The sequence below is a fragment of the Leptosomus discolor genome, chromosome 1 (assembly GCF_034619465.1).
Source record: "Leptosomus discolor isolate bLepDis1 chromosome 1, bLepDis1.hap2, whole genome shotgun sequence".
NCBI classification, from domain to species: domain Eukaryota; kingdom Metazoa; phylum Chordata; class Aves; order Leptosomiformes; family Leptosomidae; genus Leptosomus; species Leptosomus discolor.
Genome location: NC_141391.1, coordinates 127569286 through 127591832, shown reverse-complemented (window position 1 = coordinate 127591832; position 22547 = coordinate 127569286). Strand labels below are relative to the sequence as shown.

General features: G+C 46.6%; 1 protein-coding gene across 1 annotated transcript in view; it reads right to left on the bottom strand.

Moving 5' to 3' along the window:
* Positions 1-2129: 2129 nt before the first annotated feature.
* GAP43 (growth associated protein 43) overlaps positions 2130-22547 on the bottom strand; it is a 147474-nt gene continuing 127056 nt past the window's right edge. Inside the window, exon 5 of the mRNA XM_086460566.1 lies at positions 2130-2218. Coding sequence (XP_086316692.1) covers positions 2130-2218 — 89 coding nt within the window. The remainder of the gene's footprint in view (positions 2219-22547) is intronic.

The window sequence follows — 22547 nt, the reverse complement described above, 5'->3', positions numbered from 1 at the left end:
TTCCCTCTCCTTTTTAAAATCCTCCCATTCTCTCTCTCTCTCTCTCTCTCTTATTTCTACGCAACACCAGGAAGCACATGGAAATGAATCCTGATGTGTTTTGATGGCACTTCCAATGAGCGGTCTGCGTTCAAACCTATCATCTCTGAGGAGACACCATTGATCTTTTCTCCCTGTTTCCAATACAGAGATGGAGGAGAACAAAGGAGTAGGGCAGCAAGCACCAGCCAGCCCTCTGAAGGCCGCAGGGCTGCCACTCCAAGTATCAGCCACCAAGTGACATTGGGGCTGTCAGCAGATCCATTTTTTTGGCGTTACTTCTGTGAGGCCAATTTAATCATGGCCGTGCAGCATCGTATGGCAATCCTGCAGGGTATGCTGGCTGTCATGGCCAATGCGGACAGGAAACCATGCACAAGCTGGTGGGAAAGCACATGATAATAATCAGGGCAGTGAAAGAGCAATAACTGTGCTTTTATGAAAGCCCAGTTATTACTGAATACATTTTCTGAATTCATATTACTGAATACAGTTCACTCGCAGCTCATAGACAGAGCAGCAGACCCTGACAGCTGTTCGGGCTCAGGGTGGAGCGTCTGTCAGTCCTCCACCGGGACAGGCTGGGTCTAGCAGGTGGGCAGTTGGCACTCACCAGGGAACATCCCGCACCCCAAGGAAAGCAGCAGTGGAGACTGCCGAGGTGGTGCTTTGTCTGCGGCACCGAGCCTGAGCCACGCTTTTAGCCGGCTGCAGGTGAAGGTCGTAAATGACAGCTAAAAGCCTCGGCCCTCATTAGAGCTGGGTGAACCAGGCCGGCTTTCTCCAGGGAGCAGGAATGAGGTATTTCTCAAAGCGCCATCAACTGGCTCTTGCACCACCAGACCTTGTCCTGCTCACCTGCCTATTTATTCAATGCATCAGCCCAATATATTTTGCCAAACAGAACACTTTTGGAGGGCCACACTATGCTACTCAATGACTTCTCCAATTCCAGCCCAATGGGGTGAGCATCACCCTGCTGCTTGGGGGAGCTCAGGCCCTGGGACCCTGTCCCATCATGGCCATTCACGCACTCCTCAGCAGGGGTCAGAACTTCAGCATGGACCAAAGCTGATCCATCTGCTGGCTCATCCCTCCAAGTTCACCACAGTTCTCCAAATCAGGGCCTAGAGATCTCCTAGAGGGCCGCTTATTTTATTTGTTCCTAAAACTGGTTTTGCTACTTTCATTGTTTTATGTTAGTCAGTGCTAACATCTCACTCAAAATCCAAGCCTGCTTCCCTTAAAAGTCCTCTGAGCAGTGTCAGGGAGAGTGGTTGGTCACTGACTGGTGGCTGAGGAGCACAGCAGGGCCATGCAAGAGGTGGCCCACCAAAGACCGCAGGCCAGCAGGATGTACGGCAGCATAGAAATGCGACACGGTGGTATTAATGATCATTATTCTCATTTATTATAATTATTGTTCAGTTTGAAAAAGGAGCCTGGAGCCAAGCATTACGCTAATTGGCACATTATTTTTGTTGGTTTAGTTCTGAAAACAAACTGGTTTTTAGTCTTATTTTTCATTCATTTGATTGTTGGGTTTGTTTGGGGTTTTTTTGCTTTCGTTCATTCCATCACATTGAAAAAGGAAGAAAAGGAAATTTTTTTTTTTTTCCCTCTTTTGTTTTAACTCACTCGGTAAGTCTGGACTCCTCAGATGAACGTAACATTGCACACACACACACACTTGGAGAAGAGAGAGAGGAAAGATTGAGAGAGAGAGAGAGAGAGAGAGCGCTCGCGGTGGGCAGACAGACACACGCACGCGCCAGGTCAAAGAACTCTGATACAGTGCAAGAATTTTCCCAAAATGATTGGATCATCATTACCAAAAAACTCGCCATAACAACACCAAGAAACAAAGAAATGTTTAAGCCACACTGTTTGACTGGGATTTTTCCTGCTTTTTTTTTTTTTTCTTTAAATGTTTGCCACACAGAGAGAAAAAGGGTTTAAGTGGGAATGGGAGAGGGACGGACAGGCTCACAGATGTGAGCAGGAAGCGGGGAGATCGAGATTGGGGTGGGAAGGAAGGATAGAGGATAGGGGGAGGGAGGGAGGGGCAATGGGGAGTCATTTCTTAATGTTCAGGCATTTTCTTGGTCCGCCTTGCTCTCTTCTTCTTTCACCTCTTCCTGCTGGGCACTTTCAGTAGGTTTGGTTTCTTCTACAGCATCTAGTGGGGAAAGAGATGGTCCAGGGTTAGTCAGCCATGATCTAGAGCATCCTGCATGTGCACACAGCCATCACGTGATGGACTGCATGGCTTCAGGCTTCTCTCTCTCCAAAGTGACACAGGTCTCAAAGTCCCTGGCATTTCTGCAACATCAAAGGAACATGCCAGGGTTCAGCCCAGCAGGCAAGTTTGTAGCTCTCACAAAACACCTCCAGCCCTGCCAGAAAGCACGTGCAACTGGAAGAAGCTGCTTAGCTCGCTGCTGATGTGGCAGGCAACAACCACTCATTTCATCAGGTGCACTGATTAGGCTCTTGGCTTACCAGCTAGATCACACACCCTTTGACTGAACTCACTGACTCTGCCACTGTTCAATTGTTGCCCCCTAATTACCACCACGGATCCTCGTGAGCCAAGACTTAAAGAGGTCATAAAGGCAAAACTCTACACACGCTTGAAGCTTGCAAGACCAAGAGGGAAAAATTTTTATAACCTGTAACTCTGACTTCTCTTACACTGAACAGACATCTAGAGAAATGTCTCTAGCCTTCACGAACGGGAGCCTTCATCCAAGAGGCTGTCATATCTCTCCAGTTTTCTGGGCTCTCCTTTCAAAGGCAGAGCTGCCCTGGGGGGAAGCAATGAGTGTAACTGGAGGCTGGGTCTACCTGTCAATCGGCTACCTTGCTCTGGCACACCGTTTACATGAGAAGTTAAAATGAATCCTAGGAGCAATCCCACAACAATGAACTAGACAGGGGCTCGGAACTGAGGGGAAGGCAGAGGAAGCTGGGAGCAACAAGGCAAATGGAAGTAGCGTCCTTCAAGCTGGAGTGATCTTACTGCTGGGTTCATCCGTTTCGAGACACCGTGCCCCCTCCATTGCAGCAGGATGGATTTAATTGTCTCTAAGTTCCTGCTGACCAGGTGTCATTAGTTAGTACACTAACATGTTCCCGAGCCTCCTTCAGAAAGCCCGCTAAGGTCTATGTGCCATGTGGATTGCTTTTTACAGGAGAAGGTGATGGTTCACCCAGGGCTGCAGGGCTGTAAAGTACAATAACGCAGAAGGGTCTTAGCACACTGTAGTGGCTGGTCTGCTCCATTGCCATCTCTTCTCATGACTCACTGACTCCCCCTCCCACACACACACAGACCACGGAGAGGCCAAGCAAGCAGCATCACTCCAGAACTGTGATAAAGAACAGGGAAAAGGAAGAAGTGCTGAAGGGCTGGGTGGTGTGGGACAGACCACAAGATTGGTATGTCACAACCTCAATGCCGGCACTCGACACACCTCTGTAGCATCACTGTATCTCCGGTGGTCATTCAGAGAGGACTGTGGGGTCCCTGGACATTTCCTGGCTTCTCTGATGGGCTATCAGATTCCATTGTAACAGCAAATAAAATGGGCCAGGGACTGCTCTCTGGCCCCGAGGCTAGCTAGCACCACGCAGCTCGTGTCCATATGGCTAAACTCTCTCACTCTCCAGAACAGGGTGGCTGTGTCTGAGAGCTGTCTGGGGCAAAGCTAGTCGGTGTATTCAAAAATCACACTGTGGCCCACGCTGTCAGCTTAACAATGTGGCTGTTCACATGCCAGTGTTTAGTTTGTGAGGATTAGGATCCTCACACCCATGTTTAGCATTAGTGAGAATGTTAATTGGGATGTGAAATTTTTCTTACTGACACCTTTCATGCATTTTGGCCTGGTCCATTCAATGCCATCAGATGGCAGACTTGTATTTGCTTGCAACACTGGCAGTAGGTGCTGCATTCCTGCTTCCCTCTCCCCCTCAGCTCTTTAGCTTAGCTTTTAAATATGTTCCTAGGCACCACTTCCATATGGATCACCTTTAAGATATGTGTAACTTCCTATCCTGAATCATCTTCATTAAAGCCTCTGCTTCTGGAGCTTCAAATACTTTGTGTCTTAGTAAACTCTAAACTGCTGATTTTCTAAAAAGAAAAAGTCTGTAGGAACATCCCCATGGCCTGAACCCCTACACCTGCAAACCCCCTGTCTGCAAAAACATCTGTAAACTTTCTTTCCCTTGATACTGAACAGGACACTACTCAAGGACTCCTGTATATGGTACAGCTACATGAACCAAAGACAGGCTACTTGCAAGGCAAAGCAGCCCAACTTACCCTAGTTTTGTTAACTTTCCTGAATTACGTGATCATGCTCCACTGGGGAGGGAGTGGAGTCCTTTTAGTCCTGCTCTTCTCCAAGGCATTCATAGCAGGAGACACATGAATTATGGAGCTGAGAGTAGAATCCCAATGCACAACCATCTACCCCTAAATTTGAGCCAAAAGACTATCATTAGCCAGCAGCAAAGCATGATTTGCTATAAGGCTCTGATAGATCCTAGCAAGGCAGAATTTCTGTTTTTTCCACACGTAAATGCAAGATGAACGAAAGAGCAAGAAAGGATATGCAACGCGGCTTCAGGAACACAAGCCCTGACACTGTATTTCATTATATTTAAAACTTTCTGTGTCTTCCTACTGAAAATAGGCGCGGATTTTAGCTGGCAGTCCCCACAGCCTCCTCAGGACAGCATAACAGAAGGGCCCGTAATGCAGCAAGCACAGGGATAGACACTGGTAGGTCCTGCATACCTGCTGTGATACTGAGTGTCTTGGCCAAGACATACAAACTGCTAAGTCGCACAGATGCCCTTGTTACATCAGCAGCTGAAAGTGGGAACCAGCTCCTACAGCGGTAGGCTCTTGAGAGTTGTGCTACCGAGATGGCCAGGAAATCTGGGTGCCCTCAAAGTGAGGAAGCTGGCAGCCTCAGTGACATGGAGTAGCTCACAATGTTTCCCATGCCGTTCTTGCTCTTAGGATAAGCAGGCAGGTTGAAACACAATTTTCTGCCATGTTTTGTTCCCTGTCGGCTCACCACAGTGGCAAATCTAATTTCCAGGGAGTGTCCATGGTGCCCAGAGATCCCTGGCTGGCAGAGGAATTGCACAGGGGTGCCTTGCTGCCCCTGTTGCTCTTCTCTGGGGAGCAGTTAGTGGTAGGCAGATGACTCTGCTGAAGCAGCCCAGAGAATGCACTGATTTCTGCCATGGCTGAAACAGCCTGGACTGACTCTGGGGTCATGGAGCAGCAGAAAGGGTTTAAAGTCACTTCACCTCATATTTGAGTCAACAGAGAGGAATCATACAAACCAAATGCTGGGCACACGGCAAACTAGAGCAAATTTCCATGACTGTGGATGTCCCAAGAGCAAACATGAGGTCTACCTTTTTGAACAGGAATTATCACAGAAAATTCAGCCAGCCACTCTCTCTCTTTTTTCTTGTATAGCATTGAAGCAATAAGGGGAAATACCCTATGCACTGCTACAGCCTGCTAAGCTATGTCTTATTTCCTAGCAGCTTTAGCAGCATTTCATTGATCTTTGCAATGGGGGAAGAGAAGCAACCTAGTGCTATTACACAGTAATGAATTTTACCAAGAAGTAATATCACAAAGGATAAAACATTCAGCACAAAAAACAAAGTTCAAGCTGTGGCACTGCTAAACCACAACAGTGAAAAGAACAGGATTCCCTCTGTGCAATGGGAGCAATGCAGCACAACCCTACTGACATCAGGGCCAGTTAATAGCAGTTTCTGATTCACAAGGAGAGGTGAGACAGTCTATCTGACTCACCATTCACCAGTTTGTTTGATGCAGGCTATTTCTGCAAGATGTTCTCTGGGGTTCTCTCCAGCCTAGTTTTCAGTGCCCCAGAAAAGGAGGGCAAGGCATCCCTGGGGACATAAGTAGATAGCTATCCTGGGGATTCCATACCTCAGAGAGCATATTTCTTACATTGCTTTTTACCCAATACTTGTCTTCCTTGAACTCTGGGCTGTCATACCTGTTAGTTTGCAGTGCACAGCTGCAGTTATACAGACAGAACTGCACAGCCTTGGCATTTTACATTCACTTTGCACTTCATTGGAATAGGTGTAAAAGGTGACAAAAGAGCAGGTGAGAATTCAGGGCATTTAGGCAAAATGTTCCACCCCTTTCTTGAGGAAGAAAAGCATTTCGTCCTGGGTGGCCAAGTCTAAAGCTCCATCCTTCTGAACATGCCAGCACTGTGGTATCTCCCCCTACAAGGTCAGAGTCCCCTGTGTCCACTTGCAAGGGAGAAAACAAGCAGGAGGCAGTGAGTTATTTCTTAAGATGGAGTTGGACTAGGGTAGCACTGAGATGCATGTGAAGAGATCATGAAATGGGAAAGCTGAAGTGGGAGTGGATGGAGATCTCACCTAACTCCAGACATCTACACAGAGACCTCTCCAGCTGATCTTTTCACCCTCTGCTCCCTTTCTAATTAGTGGAAATAAACATGACATTTCTAGGACTCTACTAACCTGGTTTATTTAGATGCCTACTTTAGGACAAGAGGAGTTGCAGCCCAGGAACACCTACATCTTTAGCAAGCCAAGGTGAAGACATTCACATTTGTTGTAGAGCATTCCAGCGACAGAGCAAAAAGAAGAGCCCAAACTCACAAAATTAGAACACAACATATGCATGTGCAGAGAAAACAGAACAGGAGGGGAAGCTGAGCTGCAATATGAAGCAAAATCTGTCCTGAAAGATAAAGCAGGAATGGCTAGGTCAAAAAAATGTAAAACCGCCCCCCCCCCCCCCCCCCCCCCAACAAGAACAACAACAAAAACCACCTAGTGGTTGCAATCATCACCCGCACAGTTGTTTTAATGCACATCAGTCACCACTTGCACTGTTCCTGGTTATTCCAGTCTTGTGGTCCCCCCCAGACACAGCTTTGAGATTTTAGTTTGTTTTATAGCCTTGCCTTTTGTTTCAGTCTTTTGAAATCTATGCTGCGGTCCAAATCATCCTATAGCATGGGGTAAGTTTGCCAAAGAGACAGGCATCTGCGAGCTGAGCTGCCACCGATCTCACTTCAATCTAGCACCCTGGACGGGGCAGCCAAGTTGAGAAACCTCCTGGGCAGCCTCAGACAAGCCTTAAGCTGTGTCTGAAGAATTGCTTAAGCGATAGGGCTGCTTGGTGGGAGAGGCTGAAGTGCATTTGCTTCCCAGCTGAAGGGCTTGTGTCAAAGACATGCTTCATACCTACAGCTCCAACTGGTACCTGCTAGGGCACCGTCTTGCCCATGGAAGAGAACAATATGGAAGCGAACCACAGATCCTTGCTGAAATAGGGTCTTAGAGAGCTCCTACCCCTCAGCACTCCATTTATTTCCTGCAAAGGGTGAGAGTCATGTCTGTGAGCCCTGCTGGGGAGCAAACACCTCAAACATATGCAGATCTGGTTGCTGCAAAGCTGAAGCAGGCATGTGAACAGCAGTTTTGCTGGATGGTGGTACTTCCAGCTGCTTTTGCCTACGCTGTGCTGTAATGGCTGAGCATGCAGGCTCCTCTCCAAGTCTCTCCACTGCCCTACATTAGTGAAATTAGGTTGAGTGGATTTCCGGGTAAAACACTGTCTCTTGGGACCTGCCCAGCTCCCGTCTGACTTGCCAAGATTAATTAAATCAGAGCACACATCAGCTTATGACCATAGTAGCAGCAACCTCTCTGCTGATCATTTCTTTTGTGGCTGGTGGCTTGGGTTTTGTTTTCCTTTTTGTCTCTGTTCCACTGCAGATCTTTAAATTACCACGGCTGATGCCAAGAGAAGAGAAATTGCACAAACACTCTGGGATTCTACTACAGATGCAGGGATTTTGCTTTTGCTGCTTTCCCACTGTTTGCATAATTATTGCTGATATTGATTGCGCAGCTAGAACTCTCCCATGCCTTCATGCTAAAGTATGGCCCAGATCTACTCAGCTGCTGCGCTTTCTCTAGCATTTGTCATGCTCACTCCTTTCTTCCTCTGTTCCCTGCCAACTACAGATTGGTCAGAGATGGAACTGAAAACCTGTGCCTTGTCTGGTCTCCTCTTTGCTCCCAAATATTAATCTGAGTTTTCCTGCCCTGTTATAAGCAGATCTCATCTGCCCCAGAGATGACTGTTTAGAGACATTTTTGGAGGGTAAGGAGCACTGTAAAGCCCCACTTAAAATCCCTGACCTGAGCCTCTCCTAGTTTTAATGACATTTGGATCCAGATTTGGATCCAGGCTTCACAGCTTGATTCATCTGTCCCAATCCATCTGTCCTTCTAGCCAGCCAGAAGCCGATTCCAGGCAGACGATGGTAGATCTGAGACTGCTGAAATGAGACACACTTCAGGTTCAGAGCTGTTGCTTATACAGTTCTCTTCCTGATCCATGTTAGCCCATTGCAAGTCAGCTCTACAATGCGCCATATGCAGCGCTAAAATCCTGTGCCCTCCCCACTCGCTGCTTCTGAAAACTGGCAGACTTATGCTGGCCCAGCAAAACACTGAGAAATGAAGGCACCGGGTATTTCAGGTGAGTGGCTGTGTCTGGTCCGGGGGACTGACCTGCATGATTTCTCTCAAACCCCTGCTGAATCCCTCACTTGCTACAGACAGACGCAGGGTACCACCTGGTTCCTGGGAGACCTGGGGGTCCTGGTGGGCATATGGCACCTGGGAGAGCTGCAAAACCTGGCAAACATGGGTTTGCATGATGGCAAACCCTGCAACAAGGTGGTAGGGAGGGATGACCCCACTGCAAGCAGCAGGCAGGAGGTCCAGGGAAGTTGCCCTGTAACTACTGGAAAGAAGCAGGCAAAGAAGCCTGTTAAGGTGAATACAGCCACAATACATAGTAGTTTTGACCTCTCATTCCTGGACTGCCTCATCTTTGTTTTAGCACCATGTATGCCAACCTCAGCTGCTCTAGCAGAGAAAAAAAACCCACAACTTCTGCCAGTCCCATGGCTGATGACTCTGGTCCAAGCTTGGACAGCTGCCTCTTTTTCTGATCCTGCTAAATTCTCAGAGGACAGCCAGCCCCAGTTCTGTCGCCCCAGCTGCCTTTGCGCTTTGTCAGGCTGAAAAGCCAGTGGCTTAGGGATTTCCTCTCCCTCTCCTCCCACCTCGGGCCTTTCTTCCTCCAGCACCACCATGGAAATCCCACCCTGCATCGGCATCTCTGTGTGCAGTAGATGGAAAGGGAGGGAGTGGTGGGAGAGATGCTTAGGGTGCACAGCAGTGGGGAGGGGATGCCGAGGGGAGTCAGGCTTGAAGCTCCATTGCAAAGCATCTTTCACAGTGTCTAGACACCAGCTGCTGGGTTGCCATGGAAACTCCCCAACTTTGGCTGACGGGAGGGAGCAGTGATGTCTCCAGAGAAATGGGAGTGGTGGAGGCAGAGGGTGGAGGGAGAAAAGGGAGGATGTTCCTTGTGAATGTGAGGTGTTAACCCTGTTACAACTACATTTGCAAATGTTTTTGCTTCCTGGAGAATGGCAAAGAGGCAGCTCTCCTCCTTTCTTCCAGTGCCGTTTCCTTCTCACACCCATGGACACAGCCAAGCCTGAAGGCTGAGACAAATGACATGCCTACTGCTGTCTGTCTGTTTATTTCTGCCTGTTACCAGCACTTTTGGTCCAAAATTCCTGTGTACAGTGCCTGTAACTGTGCCATTGCGATCCAGCCACGGTTGGAAGAAGCCTACTGGAATGGTTAGGTTTTCAAACAGCGAGATGTCCTTTAACAATGCCTCTCTCTTGGCCACCAAGCAAATGCAGCTCCAGTGAGGGCAGGGTGCTCCCGTCTGGCAGCAGTGTGATCTGTCACAGTGCTTCTGTGGGGATGCTTTGTTTCAGAAGAAAGTGGTGGGCAAGTGGGAGGCTGTGTAGTACAGTGGCCAAAGGGGAGCTAAAAGAGCCTTTCTGGGATGAGGGTGCCTTGGAGGCAGATATTTCGCCCTGGTATTGACACCAAACAGTATCAAAGGTGCTGACCTTGACAGACTCCTACCAAGGCTCCATGGTCTTTACAGCCAGGGAGCCTGAAGTGGAGAAATGGGGAGTGACTTGTGCAGGGCCTCCCATGCCATCAGCTGGGGTCAGAACTGATCTGATTCCTAGTCAGTTGCTCAGCTGCCCTGCTGGAGCAGAAAGGGTCCCTTCAGGAGATGTTCCAAGCTACCAGCCTCGCCATCGTCCCAAAAGCGGTGCCCAAAGATGCTTTTTAGACACTCAGATCACAGTTCTTCGTTATCCACTGCTTGACTTTCCAGGAGGTAATGTACTGGTCTTTTTAGATACAATATCCAGATCGTACATTTATGATGAACCCAGACCTTTGTGAATGTTAAGAGCTGTCTCCGTTGTGACCTTTCCAAATTGCCACAGGTGGCCAGCAATGTATTTATCTGGTCTTCATCACCACAACAATGGTGTAACTCACTATCATGGAAGTATTTTATCCTTATGGCATCCCAGTGAAGAAAGCAAAGGCTTTTATCTGCATTTTAGAGTGACCAAATATGAATAATTGGGCTGTGGTCACACAAAAGCCTGTGGTGCACCCAGGAGGCTGAGTCGCCTTGGCTGTTCATCCCATCATCTCAACCAGCCAATCTGCACACAGCAGCATTTTCATAGGTGTGACGCCTTGGTCCTGTAATTTCTGAAATTCCACAAAGTCCTAATTTCAGGCCAAAACTGGAGGTTCAGCAATCTCAGCAATAACACCCCCCACCCCAACCATCACCATAAGGCAGGCAGAAGAAAGGTATTCATTACTTCACCTGAGGAAAACCTAAGCAGAACTAACTCACAAGTTGTTCTTTACTCTTCTCCTCCCCTGCCCCTGCTGATTTCACATAGGTCCTGCAGACCAGAAAGGCTACTCTTTTTAATACCTTAAATACCTTGTGATTTGAACAGCTTGAATATAGAGGTTTTTACTTGCTTCCAGCTGTGGAATGTAACAGTTGGCAGCTGCTCTTGGCATATGCGTGGTAAAACAATGTCCCCCATCTCATGCAACAGTATTCTTTTGTGTCACCCATTTTTTCCCACTTGCTGGGTTAAGTTCTGGAGGATGCTTTAGAAACAGAGGGCATGTGAGGGGACAGAAGAACAAGGTCTTGACAAGATGGATCCATTTATTCTTTAGTCTCTCTAAGGTGGCTGGCCTGTGAGATCATAGGTGAGAAATCAGAAGAAAGATAAGAAGAAATGGAAATGCTCTGAGTAGATCATGGCCAAGTGAGCAAAATGCAGCCTTATTGAAGCAACTGATAGTGACTCCTGTACAGCCAGGACATTTCTAGAAAAGTAATTAATTCAGGGAGTGAAGCTTACAGCTTCACTTTAGGGATGGAGGTTTGGGTTTGGAGAGGCCTGGCAGATGCACAGAGAATAGCACAGCAAGTGACAGAAGTCTGATAGACAGATCAGATCCTCAGAGGTCTGCCCATCTAACAGCTCTGCTGATTAGCCTGGCAATTGTGGTAGGATCAGTAGGGGGATGAAAATGAACCCAAAACCGTGGCAGACTGCTGGCATTCATGCACTGCTGATCCTGAAATAAAGAGGGTTAAGGAGAGGAAGAAAACGTGCAGTGTGCTAGAGCCTTTGGGTTCTCCATCTACAGCTCCCACCTCACCACACAGGACTGGCTGTGAGGCTTCTCTCCTCCCCTGCCCCAGCAAAGTTGGCCAAGGAAAAGAGGCCAGAGGAGGAAATCTTCTGTAATTGCAGCAAAAATGTCTAGAAATTCCTTCAGTGCATCCAGAACTAATGCACCGCTCCTCCCTTCGTACTCCTCCCCCTTCAGCTGTCGGTGGCAGGAAAACAAATTGCTGCAGCCCTTACTACAAACCACGCTCCCGCCTCCCTTCCCCCAGCCCAGAAGACATGTGCCATTCATAAGCTCCCTGACTGCTGGTCTCCATTATTAAAGCCTAGAAGGCTGATAAATTGGGGATTCATGGAGCCTGCAACCCTCCAACAACCAGATTGCCATGGAAACCAGAGGCAGCCTCCATCTCCAGCAGAAATGATATTGATCTAGCTGAAGGCAGGGAATTACAATCAAGGAGAGCATAGAAAATGTCTCTTTTTCTTCCCTTTGCCATCCTCCCATTTTGTGTTTAAATGAAGGAGAAATTTCATTTAGAAATCATTAGTTTGTTTCTGTCCATCATCATACACCAAGGCTCTGCAAATTGGATGCTAAAATGAATTAAGTGCCTGTTGTCAGGCCTTCCACAGCCATCTTGTTGATAACTGTCCCCAGCAGCTGCAACATCAACAACACTAGCTCTTTGCATCAAAGATATTACTAGTATTTCCCATACGCACAGCTGCTGTGCACAAATGTAGGATCCCAATGTGTTTTGTGCAGAATGGGGACTGAAACACAGCCCCTGCTCTCTAGGAGGCAGTTCAGCCTTAATGCTGTTACCCACTAAAGTTCCTGGGAGCCTTTGTTTTTTGTTGCAACAGGAGGAGGTCATCACATGTGCTATGACAGCCCGGACAAAGGAAGGGGCATTTTGAACTCCCCACTCTGAGACAATGTGGAGTGGCATTGCTGGTGCAGAGCAACCCTCCCCTCTGCCCAAAATCCCCTGTCTGGGACTGCTTAATCACAGCCCTCCAGGAATGGAAATATCAGGAGTCACAGCACCTGTCCTGCAAAACTGGGTGGGCAGATGGACACTTTCCGCAGCTGATACTGCAAAGGCCAGATCCTCCTCAGTCTGTCACCTCATCCCTTGGGTGCTGGTGAGAAAGCCTATGGGTTGGGAGGTGAAAAGCCACAGCTTGACTTAAGGTGGAAGGCAGGACCGTATAGTCACCTCTTCTGCCCCAAGAAATCTCGGTGACCAGAGGTGTGATAAAGTTTGCCCAGTAAGTGCTCAGCCCTAAGGGAAAGGAGGGTATAGGGCAGCCCTGCACCTGGCCCTGGCCATTTGCAGAGAGCTGACCTCCACAGCGGGAAGGAAGGAGGGAGCTTCCTGGAAAACCTTTCATGAGCACTCTTGTTGCCAGCGGCAGTCTTCCCTGTGAAGGTGGCAGCAGCTAGCATCAGTAGTTCTGATTTTATTTCAAATCTGGGATTTTCAAATTTTTTTTTTTCTTTTTTTAAAAACCCAACCTCCTCCCAGTTTGGGAAGGACTTTCCAGCCTCTGAACTTTCTGAGCACTGCACCAAGCGAACTGGTGTGGCTGTCCCACAGTAGCCAGCTTGGTTTAATTGGCTTTTCACAATAACAATTCAATCAGGCAGGTGATGAATTCAGCCCTGAAATGAGGGCACCTGGCAGGGCAGCTGCAAAAGCTGGGGAGACCTTGTAGGGGCACAGCGAGGCAGCCCCATGCCCCACACACAGCCAGCCATGCCATGGCAGCACAAGGCCAGGTTGTGTCACCAAACACCCCAGAACAGCAGGTGTGTCTGGTTGTCAATGGCAAAGCCAAAGCTCCTCCTCAGTACAGTCCACTATGGTGGAAAAAAAGTACCTTTGTGGGGTGCTAAGACACCCCTTTGCTGAGACAGCCTACAATGACAAGGCTTCTCTCCCTCATCAAAGGACATTTCATCACTGCTGTGGCTGTCCCCTCGCTAACACTGCCAGCCCAAGGTGGCATGGGGGCCAATCAGTAGCCGCTCCTCCACTATTTCATGTGTAGCCAAAGTCTGCTATGAAGCCCAGCTCTGCACAGGTACACAGAGGCTGTGAGTTACCACAGCTCCCACTTGTAGAGTTTCTAAGTTTTTGGCTAAGGCGGAGCAGCTGCCCGTACTTTTGGCTTGGTCACCATCATTTTGACCACGGCTGTTGCAGAAGAGGGCCTTATTTGAGGCATGAAACCACCGTATCTGAGGAATGAACCCACTAGGCCTGAGCTGCTCTGAAATTGCTCTGAAATTGCACTGAGGCATAGGAAATGGCACCCGACTGTTTCATGATCATTTTGTCTCCCCTGGTCCTCTGGCTGATTTTATTTGCTGTTAAGGTCCTTGGCTTGGGTCCTGCCTGCTGGTTGTAGAGTGATGTTGTGAGATATCCATGTGAATGAACACGTCTCTCTTACTCTTCCTCTCCTGCTGGAGCTGTTCCACTTCCATAAATCATTAAATATTCATTGGGCCAGAGGAAAACATTGACTCTGTAGACTGATGGTGAGGGCACTCATCTGGAATGAGGGAGACCAAACTCCACATCCCGGCTCCAGCAAATAATAAATAATTTATACAAAGTGGAACAGCTCCAGCAGGAGGGACTGGGGGAGACTTCATCCAGCAGCCCAATGGCTCGCTTGCAAAGCTCACTGGATTTCAGCTTCCTATGGTAAGGCATAGGCCCATCTTGTCTTCTGTCCCATTCAGGGAGTACCTGACCCTCATGTGCTAGCTACTCTAAAAGCAGGCAAAGGCTTCTCTTACTACTTTAATCTACAAATCCCATAATTCTTGGCACTGATGATACATTATGTTTGGTTTTGACAAATTAAAGGGTTCTTTAATGAAAAAAAGTTTTACAGAAATATTCCAGCCCAGCAGGACTCAGAAGCCCTGTCTGGAAGTGGTTTGAACTGCAGCTAGGCTTGACTCCTCTGGTAGAAACAAACGTATGTATTTTGCTAGAAACGAGGACAAGAATACTTGCATGCTACATCAATTAGGAATGGCTGGAATTTTCTCCTTGTTCCCTGATGTAAAAATCAGTGACTCCATCCATCTCTCTCACAGTAATTTGGCTTCAGCCATGAAGGTTTCTAGCTTAAGGCACAAAGAAACATTTTCTTTCTCATTTTGTGTCTCTTTATTGAGTGCAGTGAACAGTGCTGGGCTAGCATCTCTTGAGACCGAAGTCTGCTGTTCATCCAGAGAAGCGGTGCTGCTCAGCAGCAGTGCTGTACATTTCTTCCCCCTGCCTTCCTGCTGGCCCCAGGTGTGTTTGGGAGAGTCTGTGTCATGGACAAGAGTCCCTGTGCCTAGCACCATGTTTGGCCACACTGATAAGCCTCCCAATAAAGGCTTGGTGGTGGTGCTGGGACAGGTTTGTGCAGAGTACCTTTGTCCCCAAAGATAAGCTTAAAGGCATGTGCCAAAATTGTTTACACTGCTGAAGGATCTCTCAAACATCCACCAGTCCCATGGACTTGCAAACCTGCAGCACCCTGAATGTCCACGCCGAACACTAGGAGGTGTACCATGGGATGGGTGCAGGACCAGGCAGGTGGGGTACCAGGTTAGGAGATCTAGGTGACAGTCATTCCTGCTCACTGTTTGGCAATAAAGAAGTTACTTCCTTTTGCTGTGCTTTCACCATTTGGATCCCTGGTGCACCAGTTGAATAATGGACTGTGAGTGCAGACAAAGGGCCAGACAGAATTGCTGCTCGTATGTGATTGTAGCAGCCCCACTGAAGATAATGTCACAGCAGCCCTCTGATCAGACCCTGTGAATGCGGGGGATTTCCATCTCTTCTGACCACAAGGGCAAGCAGAAGATCAATATTACCATACTGCACCGAGTCCCTCCCAGGGGAAGAAACATACAGACCATTTGTGAACAGATCTAAGATTAAGACCACAGACTCCAACTCACACGTCTTTCTGAAGTGCATCAGGACAGGCTCCATCCCAGGGCTTGGTCTCCTGTGGCATATCCCTTGTTTTAGCAGTGATGACTGAAAATTACGCTGAATTGCTTATGACCCTGATGCTGAAATCACAGGTGAAATCCTAGCCTTATTATATAAGTTAGTAAGGCTTAGATTTCAACCCTGTAGCTGCAGCTATAGCTGGTGAGTGTTGCCTCCAAAAAGGCTGCAAAAGATGGGAGGAAGAAGGGAGGAAGCAGGGGAGCTTGGAAGGGAAATTTTGGGATAGGTAACACAGAGTGTCTAAGCTGGAATACATACTATTTCATTTGTAAGCTCACACCCAGTGAGGCGACAGAGTCCTATACTCATCTTAAAACTAGGTAGTTATGGACTTATTCCAAACAATCTTACATTCACACCTCATTCTTAGAGGCTTGTGTCATTTCCAAATCAATGGGTGACCAAAGCTTTTAAGAAGAGCAAAGGGGTTTTTATAAGTACTTTCCACAACCCCGATTTTAAATTACTTTTACTTTATTCCATCTTCCATCTCTTCAAATGCGTATCCAGTAAGGTCTTTGAAACATTTTCCACAGCTGCTAAGATGGTTCTGCCAAAGTCAGCAGGACTGAGGAATGCTCCTGCAGACTGGTCACAGCTCTTGCTCCTGCCCTCCCATCCGTTTCCCTGTATGTGCGATGCATTGTCAGCTATGGTTCTGCAGCACTGCACCACTTTAGTATTGGGATTTGGATGCTCTTCCAAATGTCAGAGATATTTTCTTCTTCATTAAGCCCTGTAGGTTACAGATAATGTCCGGTTATCGTTACTAGCATTCCCAATTACTGTGTTTTGCTTAAAGAAGATGGAGAGGTTGAAGTGTCTTCCACCTTCTGCTTTCTTTCATAATGAAAAAGGACTCATTTCCTTAAGGTACAGCTGGAAAGTGTGTGGTCCTTTGAACACTGGATAATTGGGACCTTATGACCTTTATCTAAGACTTATTTACATGAATCCTTGAGTCTCACTTTTCCTGTCATTAGAAGAAGAGTATCTTCCTTTACATCTCTGGGCCCTGTCCAGGTTTCCATAGTTCTTTTCCTGACTACTCTGCAGACCTGCAAAGGGCAGGTGTCCAACACGGGCTCCCGGCTGCCAGGACCTCAGCTGAGATTTTCAGCTCTGTTCCAGTGTCCCATGCTGACAGTGATGTAGCTAAGGACATAGAAAGAAAAAAGAAACTTTTTCACAGATCACATTCACATTTGGTGATGATAAAGCCAAGGCTCTTTATATGGTACAGGCCATTAGTGCTAAAGGATATGCAAAGAGAGCCTTTAGCAGGCAATACAGAACTAGGAAGAAACTCATAGTTCTAGAAACCTGCAAAACCAGACCACACTGCCCTTCAGAGAACAGCTAAGCACACAGTAGCAGCACTCTCCATCACTAAGTTTCCCCCCATACATTATCGTTAAGTGTCTGCTCTATTTTCTGCCCAAAAGACATTCAACATCACAAAGAGGAAAGCTAGGGAAGGAGGAAGCCCTCCTTTAAGTCAAGCTTGCAGCATCAATGTAGTCTTGAGAAACACATTGTGGTTGGAGATCTGTTCAAATTGATCTTGCTTAAGTTGGTCTTTACAGGTCTATTGGAGGTCCAGAACTGGAGTTGAACCTATCCCACAGAGCTGATGCCAGTGGCTTGACTTGTAAGCCTCTTGTCACTGCCTGCATTTTCTTTGTTTTTCTTGGCCACTGCCCAATCTCACAGACCATCATACGGCTGAATAAAATATTTGTGCAGTGACTTTACAAACAGAAGAACTCCCAAGTCCGCAACAGACCTGCATGTCATTGAAGTCATCAGTGATCCCTGGGTAGCTGTCTTCAAAAAGCAAAGAAGTTTGTGTGCATAAGGACTGGGATGAGGAACAAAACAGAGGAAATATTGCCTTTCTGGAAATATGTGTATACAAGTACAGCCTTTTCTGGACTAATGTGTACAGTGTTTGTCACCCCATCTAATAAAGGACCTTTGCAGATTCTAAGGGAGTGCAGAGAAAAGCAACAAAGATGCTAGTAAGCATGGGAATCATTTAATATAAAAGTAATTGAAAGCATTGCTTGTGTTTTCTTCAGGAAACAGATGAACAGCAAGGGCTATGGTACTATGCCCTCTGGGCATATGTGCATACTATATGATGATACATATCATAATCAATGGCATAAAGTAGGGCTGTCAGAAGCTTCTGCTCTTTCTGTGACATAACACAAGTACAGAAAGATATTTAAGGCAATGGTGGCCAATTAATTGCTGAACTTTCCAACCATTGTACAGTTGATTGGAGTTGGGGAAGCTGTTGACAGTCAATCGGATATTGTGCATGTATATATATATGCCATATAAAGCCACAGTTATAATTAGTATCAAAAGAAATAATATATCATGCTTTAACTGTTAAAACAAATCCTAGGCAGCAGCGGACAGGGATGAGACCTAGTAGTAGATAGGCAGCTTACCCCAAATCTGCCCATAGCATTATTTGGTGCTAGCCAGTGCAAGAAATACAATAAATGGATGTAAGGTCTGACCTGGCTTGGCAATTTCTGTATTCCTCTACCAGTCACGGGCCCTCGGGAGTACACCTTCACCTTGCCAGAGTCCATGGGCTGCCACAGAGATTGTAAGTGATCACTGTACTGCCACCGATAATCTAGTATTAATGCACCTATTACACAGCTCTCAAGGAATGTCTAACTAATCTGATCGTGCTGACCTGGTGAACTTTCCCAATCCCTTTCCTCTGCACATGGCAGCCATCTGTACCATGGAATTAGTACTGCTACCTTTAAAGCACTGCTCCTTGTAGCTGTAAATCCCAGCTGATACTCTGCAAGCTTATATCTATGTGAAAATTTCAGCCTACTTGATCCTAGTGTAAAGAGATGACACTGATGGTGGTGCAGAGCACTGCTGGCAGCTATAGCAAACAGCTGTCACTTAAATTTCATTGCCCGTCTCTCTATTCTGTCCACCAGTCTGCTATTTGAGCCCTTCTCAGCAGAATATTTGGTTATCATTTATGGCAGAAAGCCTTCCTCCCATGTGGGGATTTCAGGTCATTTTCTGAAGATGATTTGAGTGCAGTTGTAGTGGGGCACTGTGGAAAACATTGAAATGAGGAGACAGTCATTTTGAGCAAAATCTAGGTGGAGGTTAACCATTGGCCTTGGCTGTAGAGAACTGTGTGTTAGGGTGAGTGACCACTATACAACATGAGCACATATCATGCCATTAGTATGCACTGCCTTAAACAACACCACCTGCATGTACTGCTTGTAAGAGCTCCTTCCTATGGAGAAGTGTAAGAGCGTAACGCTCTCAGCAAACCTTGGTACAACATCTAGAAAGTTCAGTACTGTACAGGTTCAAGACTGACAGCTTTGTTCAGCTGGAAGAATACTATAAAGATGTGAAGAAGAGTAAGGCTGGCCAACCTCCCCATGAACAGAAACTCTGTGCGGTGTGCCATGATCAACGAGGAGTGGCTTGGCCAATACTGCAAACAGCTGTGGTTCCTAACATCAGAAGGGATGAAAGATTGCTGTCACCTTTCCTGTAATTTCCATCCTTCACAAAACAAACTAGTTAATCAGTCCTGAGTGTCCATGCATTTCTCACTGAGGTCCCAAAAGAACAGGTACCTCCTTGGTACAAGACAGTGGTTAACCTGCCCTCCTCACAAGGCCTTTTGCAGAGTCAGCCCACACCTTGTCATCAGTAAATACTCTTAGTGCTACCTAAGATTTCATTAAAACAGGTCAGTTCCTGCTTCACCGCTAGCCCACTAGCACAGTTCCCACCTATATGGGGCAAGCTGCATTTCATTAGAAAATATCAGACCTGGGGCACACATGGGACCAGAGACTGCAACAGAGGAGAAAATCCTGCACCTGTAGCAGGTAGTGTGTAGGTTTCCTGTTCTCTGGAAAATTGTGACGTTCCACTTTCCTCACCCCACCCCTCACATGGCTATTTGCACCAATGCCAGGCTGTGAAACACATATGGAATGCTTATACTCATGTAGGCACAGTGCAAAGATAAAAAATTTCAGAGTGACTGAAGACTAGACACCTTTCAGCATGTTGCAGTTAACCTAAATTACATTTATATTCTTACTTTGTTGCTGAAGTAGTACTACAGACAAGAAAATGCTGGCACGCTTGCTTAGAGTTGTTCTGTCTGGGGCAGTCATGGGAAGACTACTCTATTTGCATTGCTTTCCTTGGCTGCCAGGTGTAGCAGCAGAGATAAGCTCCCATGAAACAGGAATGGCAGTGAGGGTGTTCTGCTTTGTGCCAGCTACCAGTGGGCCAAGCCTAAAATCCCAGTCATAAAACTGCAATCCTCTTACATAGCGCAGGCTGTACCTTCTACCTGGTACCTGACAACAGACGGTCTCCCTTTCCAAATCTTTATACAGCCAGTGCTCCCTAGGAGCAGCAAGTATTGTCCTTCCATTAATACGCTGATTGAACCAAAACCAAAGAACTGATTCAACTCTAAACCATGAAAAAGGATGCATAGAGACTTGTTCCCTTTGAGGAAGTGGAGAAAAAGGTGCCTCCCAGTGCTCCTTGCTTGCAGGATACAGGGCCCTGGGGGAACTGCTGGCCTGCTTAAATGCAAAGCAATTGTCATCTGGCTGATTTTTCATTTCAGCTGTGAAACTGCTCCATTGTAAAGCTATTTCATCAAGCAGGGGAAAGCATTCTTCATTTCCCAACAAAAGAAGATCCATTTGTTTCCTTAGGCACAATTTACTCTTTCACATTTCTGGGCTTTGTTGTGTTCTTACCTGACAATATGAGAGTGCTTTTGATGTGAGAGCTAGCCAAATTTGGAGGTGAGACTAGAAAACCTGGGAAAGTACAAAGAGAATCTAACATTGTGTGACTTTCACCTCCTCTCTTCCCTGTAGCCCATCTTCTTCTATATTCTGCTGTGCTGGATGCTGATCTCACTTCAAAGCTGCGCTAATGCAGACTCTTTCCAGTGACTTTGATGGAAACTCTCTGGATTTAAGCCAATGCAACCTAGATTAGAATAAGTCTCACCACCTCATCCATATGTAATGTATAAATTCCCTCCTACCACTTTTGAATTTTGTCCTGTTGAGTAGGTTGGCTTCTAAGGGAGCCTCTCTAAGCATAATACCAACACCAAAGAGGCAAAAGTTGGATCATAACAAGAAAGCCTATAAATACAAGTCTTGGCAAGGATGTTCAGATAAGAGAAAACTTTCTTGGCACGCAAGGCACCCACAAAAAGACGTGAAGAGAACAAAGAGATTGTCCTCCTTACATCAGTCCCTCATTGCCCCTGAACAATGCCCACTGACTCATTTCATGCCTCATCCAGGTTGGAATCCATCTGCTTTTTCCATCTACTTTTTGATACATTGAGGATTGCTTAGAAACTGCCCTACGGTACAACTAGGAATGCCTGGGGTTCCAGATCAACTAATACTGGACATAGAACAGTTGTTTGAAGCCATTTCCTAAGCCATTACCAACAGACAGATAGAGTATGTGGAACTAAATAGCAAGGAGAGCTGAGGGCTGCCAGGGGAATTAGCAACCGGTATGAAGAATCACCCAGCCTCTCCCTCACTCCAGAAACATTAAATATTAAGCATTAAAAACATGCACTCTCTTTATTTAGTTAGTTATTACTTTCCCCTCTTCCTGTCTTTTTTGTCCTGCCCTTAGATGATGGCAAAAATCTCTTCTGGATAGAAATGAAATGCCCTTGTCTTTTGCTTGTGTTTGCACCAGGGAAGATATCCACAGATAGCACGATACAGTCATTGTAGCAAAATTCAAGGCAGATGAACATCACCGCACAAAAGTAGCATGGTCGGCATGCCTCACAGTAGTAGCAGCCAAGCATACCATGGCAACCAGCCAACCGATGACACTGGCTAGGAGCCAATTTGATTTATTTTTGGCAGCCTGACACTGCGTACTACTGTGCCAGTCTTCGATCACAGAAACGATAAGATATGACCTTTGAAAGCCAAGGGGATGACTTCTGGGAGAAGGGGACTGATGAAGCTGAAAGAGGATCTGTCCCCAGGCTGGAGGAGTGCTGGAGTGGCAGATGTTTGGTAGCCCTCCCTCTTTTGTGAATGACCATCGCAGCCGTGCCAGCAACCACCAGTGCTGCGTTTGCTGGGAGATGACTGGGAGAAAGGTCGAGACATGGCAAATGTCTTTAAGTCAGAAAGAGTAAGTACCAAGAGAGAAACAGACAGGCTTGAAGAGATGAGAGGGAGTAATAGGATGAAGATAGGAAAAAGAAAACATAGGCTTTCTGTCACAAAATATTTCCTGTCTGTGGGAACTTTTATACTGTGATGATGCTCTTTTGTGGAATATTCTTTAAGCAGAAAGCAGCTTCTTACTATTCTGGACATTGTGCTATAGAGTGTATTGCAGAACACAACCCAGAGTCCTCAGAGAGATGGTCAAGAAGGCCTGTTTAATTTTTTTTGCATTTCTTTCTTGGGTGGCTCTAGGGGCACTTATCCAGCTGTTCAAGTTTGTGACTGGAAGGCTGATATCATACTGGAATAGGAACTTAGAAAAAATCTATATTCATTAACATTTTAAAGAGACTGTCAGTTCGACTGTGGCCACATACCTTCCATGTTTGCCTTCTGCAGATGTTAGTAAGCTTGAGTGTTACTGCATGCATATTGAATAAGTATAAACAGATGCACATACTGGTCTTGAACACTCAAGCAATCACTGAAAACTCATTTTT